Source organism: Nicotiana tomentosiformis, chromosome 4 (assembly GCF_000390325.3).
Source record: "Nicotiana tomentosiformis chromosome 4, ASM39032v3, whole genome shotgun sequence".
Lineage (NCBI taxonomy): Eukaryota > Viridiplantae > Streptophyta > Magnoliopsida > Solanales > Solanaceae > Nicotiana > Nicotiana tomentosiformis.
Genome location: NC_090815.1, coordinates 23,076,271 through 23,082,692, shown reverse-complemented (window position 1 = coordinate 23,082,692; position 6,422 = coordinate 23,076,271). Strand labels below are relative to the sequence as shown.

The window sequence follows — 6,422 nt, the reverse complement described above, 5'->3', positions numbered from 1 at the left end:
TTGTATCTTGTACTTATGGATTGCGCAACAGGGTAGAGGAAAACTTGATTTCTCCTTCAGACTCTTGCAATTTCATCATTTAATTTTTTAACGGTGAATATCAAGCCAAACCTTATCCTTTGCAATTCAACTGTAAGATTTGGTGTTATTTGTCGTCCTTACCGACAAGGGAGTATATCTCTATAGCAAAACTTAACTATCTCTCTCTTTGCATTTGTCTGTTTTCTTTCTTTCTTTCATCTTATTCCTTTTATATGGTTGTCCGTTGCTTTAGTTTAAAATTTATATGGTTGTTGAGGATGTTAAATCCACACATAAACCTTAGTTTCCTTTTTTACCACAACAGTTAATATCATCATATGGTAGTTAAATTCGCAGGCATTTATAAAAATGTAGCATTTGGAGAAAATATGAAAAAATCCATCCACTCTGCTGCGCAGTTTTTAGTTGCTAATATTTGGAAATTGCAATGGAAATGATGTACAAAGAGTAACTCATTTTATTAGTAGACGACATTTCATTTCACTCTCTAGTACAGAAAATAGGCCAGTAAAATAGACCATATATATCTGCTACAAATAGTATTATAATCATCACACAGGGACACTAACCCCAACTGGGATGGAGACTAGCAAACTATTTATATATAGCAAAATGACCTACAAAAAATAGCTTATAAAATAGAGCTATATATAACTAAACAAAAATAGTACTACTAGTAAAGTGATCGATCATCAGCTGCAAGTATATGCATCCTCACCAATTGACTGAGGCATTCCATCTTGTAAACAATCAATTGGAGGTATCGTTAACGTCTGTTGAATTCCATAAGCGTTCCAACAGAAAGGATCATCGACAAGCTCGCCTTCATGTGGAAGAAGTTCAACTTCAGACATTGTAATATTAGTACAGGCAATGGTATCACTGCAGGCAAAATGAATAGGAGCACTTCTAACATCATAAGTTCCTTTAATGTTCCTGTACGAGATGTCTTTAACACAAACTGCAGATGTTTCGTTTTGACAGCCTTTTGTCATGCAGTAATATTGGTCTATGATTATGCAGTTGCGCACATTTTCCATTTGAATTGTGTCGAATGATAATCCTGTTACTGATCCTGACCCTCCTTGCCATGTTTTTATTCTTACTCCGTTGTCTGACTCTCGTATTATGGTGTTCCGGACTGTTATGTTTGAGACACATGCCTGGCTATGGTGCACCCCTAGGCTCCCAATGCTGCACAAAAAAATACGCGATTATTGACCACCATTTTCCGGAAAATTATTTACTCCATTGTTTATAGGTTTCATATTACTTTTTAAACTTATGTATATCAAATCTTAAATACCCTTAACAAAATTTTGATTTTGCTACTGATTGTGGCCGGAGCAAATGAAAATGGAAGTATTCCACTTTTTGAAAATTATTCAAAAATATAAGATAGTCGGTTGAAGTTACTGTTTACTTTTTCTAGCCATCATACATAGATTATACAATGATTATATATAATTATACACATATTATATATGAATTATATATTTACTATACATCTACGGACAGTTTTAAGTTTAAGCGCTAGTATAGGCAACTATTTAAGTATAATCTATGTATAGGGGTTAGAACAAGTAAATTATGAATTCGACCGGCTATTTGTGCAAAACTTTCTTATATATTAAAATATAAATACTCCATGACGAATGAAAATGGAAGGAGCATGTATTTTGCAAATCTTATTCTTTAAAAATCATTTTTTTCTAAAATTAGAGGTAAATATGCATAATTATTTTTTAGAGACTAACAAATCCAAATAGCTTGGTGGAGAAAAAGAGAGGTTTGATATATTCTAGTCTTGTGATCCATCCCAATGACATGATTAACTAAGAAGATGAAAAGACAAATCTTGTCCTTATTAGAAAAATAAGATTCGGCTTTCTGTTATTTAATTCATAAATTGAGGGTAAGGACAGTAGGTCAAGTTTCCACGAAAAAATAGAAACAGAAAAAGTACCTGATCCCGTGACTGGGCCCACATGTGACGGCTTCAATATCAACGTTTGAACTACCAGGTCCAATTGATATACAATCGTCGCCTGATAAAACCAGATTTCATTTTAGAAAACATTAATAAATGGCATCACCGAACGACCCGAAATTAAAATTTAAAATTTATGAGTTTTTTAATTTATCACGAAACACATAACTCATTCTAGTTATTGAATTCGTAATTGAATAATATATATATTTAATAAATTTTTAATACAAATATAATATTTAATCAAAAGTGATTAGGTCCGGCTGAACCCACACCTTATAGGTTAGCTTCGCCTCTGAAACTTGACGGTGTAAGATAAACCGAACCGACGTTTATACCAAACACTAATAACATGATATTTATATGCAGAAGATATGTCATTTTATTATTAATTTGACATGAACATCTAGAGCGAGTAAGTTTATACAAAGAAAAAGCTAATAGAGAGAGAGTTATGGTTAATTGTGTACCATTGGCTATAACGGAGTTGTAGATTCCAACAGATTTGGTGTTCTCAATGTGAATTCCATCAGTGTTTGGGCTAAGTTTAGGGGAAGAAATTGACAATTGGTCAATTAATACTCCTTCACACCCATCAAATTTCATGTGGAACATTGGACTGTTTTGTATTCTTAAACCTCTCACCACCAAATTGGAGCTCATGAAAAACCTTATCATCTGCCAAAAATATTCATACAAACAAAAGTTACATGATGAAAATTACAACAATAACAACAGTAATAATCTCAGTAAACTCCCACAAAGTTTAGAGAGAGTAGTGTGTACGCGAACCTTAACCCTATCTTGGAAAGGTATAAATGTTGTTTTCAATAGACCATCGGCTCAAAGAAAGATTGAAAAAAGCAGTAGCAACAAGCAGTAACACCAGCAATGCAATAAGAACATCGAAGCGACAGAAATAACAAGTAGTAATAGAAATCTACGAATAAGAAAACACAAGGCTAACACTAATACTACTAGTATGGACAAAGAAAATGCTCGACTAATATGCGATGAAAATTAGAAAAGAAAAAAAACACTTAAAGGGGTCGTTTGATTCAGAACAAGTGGGAATAGATGTAATAATAAGATTTTAGTATAAATCTTATACCAATTTTAATTAATATCAATAACTAAACATGCGATACATGTAATTTTAAATTTTATATCGGTGTTAATATTACAAACCAAATCAAAGAAGTATCTTTTGAGAAGAGAGAGACAGTGAAGCTAACTTACAGCAGGGCTATCACATGGTCCAGGTAAAGTTGAGCCATTAGGTCCCTGAAAGATGACAAATGGAATTGTATTGATTACCATACAAACTAACATTCACGAGAATCATCTAACTCTATGCTTATTAATATCCTACAATATCATTTAAGTTATATGCACTGATTATAAAAAAAAAAATTTATACAATCAGATCAGTTAAAAGATAATTACATGTAAGTATATTAAGTAACGTTGATTGTTAATCTTTGATAAATAATGAGTAACTTGTAATAACAATTCAAATTACATACAATTTAAATCCTATTTTTAAACAGATGAAAAATGACATATATTGAAATAATCTGATTGGAAAGAGAGACAATGAGACAGAGAGAAAGACACTAATATTATCACGGACCCTTTTGAACTTTTCTCTTCTTTCTTTTTTTTTAAACTAAAAACAAACCAAAAAAAAAAAAAAGAGGAAAAAAGACTTACCCTGTGAGGTTTGCAAGGTAATTCCCACCATTTTTCACCATTACCTTCAATAGTACCAGTGCCGGTGAAAGTCATATTATCAAGTCGGTAAAACACAAGCCATTGTTTGTTACTATCTTTTTTTGGCCAACAATCTGGTCCATCTGGTGGCATTAAGATCCCATTTACCTATTTATAACATGCAAAGAACAAAATTACTTATTGTATACGCCTTTATTTTCTCAAATTTAGTTTTGCATTTGACTTTAAATTCCAAACTTTTCGAGGGAAATTGAAAGATGCTAATTTTTAATGTCTAAATATAAAAATTTTAGGAATAATTGAATACTAGGAAATATATACATTCAAAAAGGAATATTATAATCAATAGACATTTTAATATATATGTCAGTTAAAGAAACAAATATTAGATTCTTTTTTTGCTGGAAAGAAAATGCCGTTTAGCTATGACCCTAAAAAAATTAAAAACAATATTGAACAAAATATCTACTTACAAAAAATAGATGAGAAAGTATAAATTACTATAACTTAAAATCTCATATTGTATCAAACTATGGCTTCTGCCTCTGCCACAGGAAATAAAGTGATTCAATTGAATTTTCTTCATTCAAAAACCGTACTGCACAAATAGTGCAAAAATTCCTGGCTGTTTTAAGTCTCCCATCACATATCAGAGGAAGAGTAGAGAAATAAATTTAAAATACTATTTAATAAGATGGAAAAAGAAAAAGAAGACATGTATGTTCTTACTTGAAATTCAAGTCCAGGTTTGCAAGGGCCAGAGAAAATGGTAGAAGTGATCATAAAAACATGGTCAGCAGGAGCCAAAACCACAGCTGATTCAACTTGACATGCTTCTTTCCAAGCAGCTCTGAATGCATCAGTGTCATCCGTTGAGCCATCTCCTATGGCTCCATACTCTGTCACGTCAAAAACGCAACCAGAATCTGAATTAGTCGAGCCAGTAGGACCTCCGTAACTCGGGTCTGACGGAACAATAGTACTAACAGGAGATGCAGCTGGTGGTTGCTCATCAACATGAACATCAACAGGACTAGGAACATAACTAATATTTTTGCTCTTTGGTTTCTTGGAAAGATGATGTCTTCCTTCTACATTGATTAAATGACTAAAGAATAACAACATAATAGTAACCCATAATAAGCGAAGTATCTCCATTGAAGGTGGGAATTGAGAAAATATTAAAGGAACAAAAAATAAACTTTATAGTACTATAGTGTTATTTTTGTGTGTGTGCTTTTTCATGTGGTAAGACACAAGAATCATCTGAAGTTGAGGCTGCAAATTTATAGTGAAAAAGGGGTTACTAAAAAGTTAAAAGATGTAAACACGTGGCAAGTTTAGGTTGATCAATCAGTCGTTGTCTACAAGAATACTCTCCTTCACGGGAGAACAAAACTAAAATTGGTGTTTTGAGATTGAGAAATTTTTACAACAACTGTGAAGACATGCCAAGTCATAGATCTTGGTTGTTTGACATTTGGACTAGTGGGTCGCACTTCTACCACTATATTTTTGCCACGTTTTCCTCTTTCTCTTTTGTTTCCTGCCCACTCTCGAGTTAAAAAAAATCAACCTAACGAAAGATTAATCGAGGGGAAATCAACACCGAGGACAACATCTTCTTGATTTCCGATTGATGAACAAGAAGGAAAATGGAACAATTCTATTTTTGACTCGCCCCCGACTACGTGTCCTTTGGACCCTTCGGTTGGCATCGGTTAAACTCCGAAGGAAATATTATCAACGAGAGCAAACAAATACTTGTCACTAGATGACGTTCAATGAAGATATTCCTCAATATTAAATGCACATCTGTTACATAGAATTTTGGTATTCATGATCTGTCGTTAAACATTCATCAATGGCCCCCATTATTGTCATTTAAGAGGGGCTTGATCCTAGGACCATGTTCTCTAGGTATAGCTATAAATAGTGACTTCAACAACCATTGTAAGATACGAAAATTCTGACAAACTTATGCTACACATTATTCCAAGCTAAATAATACTTTATTTTCTATCTAACGACATTCTTATTGCTGCCTTCGGAAGCCTTGCTCCCGGAACCAAGTTGTCTACTATTTTATCTCGATTTCAACGCTAAGTCTTGCATTTTATTTAATTTATATCATATTGGGATTAAATCGATTCGTTTGTCTATAAATTACGCTATAAATTCAACTGTACCGTTTTACGGGTAAACACATATACTTAAAAAGACAACATCTACAAATAGTTAAATAGATTTTGATAGTACAAGAAATAGAGATTCAAAACTGAGATTAAAAAAAAAATTAAAGAGTTGCATGGTTTCTGAATGCAAGAAGGATATGGTGCGCAGCAGCGTGGTGGGGGAGTGGAGTAGAAAGAAATACGTAGGAAATTTAGAAGTGTTTATTTGGGTGGCGCAGAGGGGGTTGGGCTCAATAGTAGACTTAGAGACGGAGGTAGAGTCAATATTTGAAATTTTTGAATTCAGAAAATTCATAACTTATTTTAGTTATTGGATTCACGATTTTATTATTATATATATATATATATAAAAAAAAAATACTAATACAAAAATATAATATTCTCAACACTAAGGCCATACAAATTAAACATTATAGAAGCTTCTTGACACCGACGTCTAGGTACAACAAATTGAGAATCAA

At 32.7% G+C, this 6,422-nt stretch overlaps 1 protein-coding gene across 1 annotated transcript; it reads right to left on the bottom strand.

Moving 5' to 3' along the window:
* Positions 1–476: 476 nt before the first annotated feature.
* On the bottom strand, positions 477–5,027 carry LOC104101270 (polygalacturonase At1g48100). The gene is made up of 6 exons (XM_009608721.4): positions 4,496–5,027; positions 3,746–3,913; positions 3,272–3,316; positions 2,503–2,710; positions 2,009–2,090; positions 477–1,236 (listed from the first exon to the last, which is right to left on the bottom strand). The coding sequence occupies exons 1-6, from the start codon at positions 4,922–4,924 to the stop codon at positions 735–737; spliced, it is 1,434 nt and encodes a 477-aa protein (XP_009607016.1). The 5' UTR covers positions 4,925–5,027; the 3' UTR covers positions 477–734.
* Positions 5,028–6,422: the final 1,395 nt, after the last annotated feature.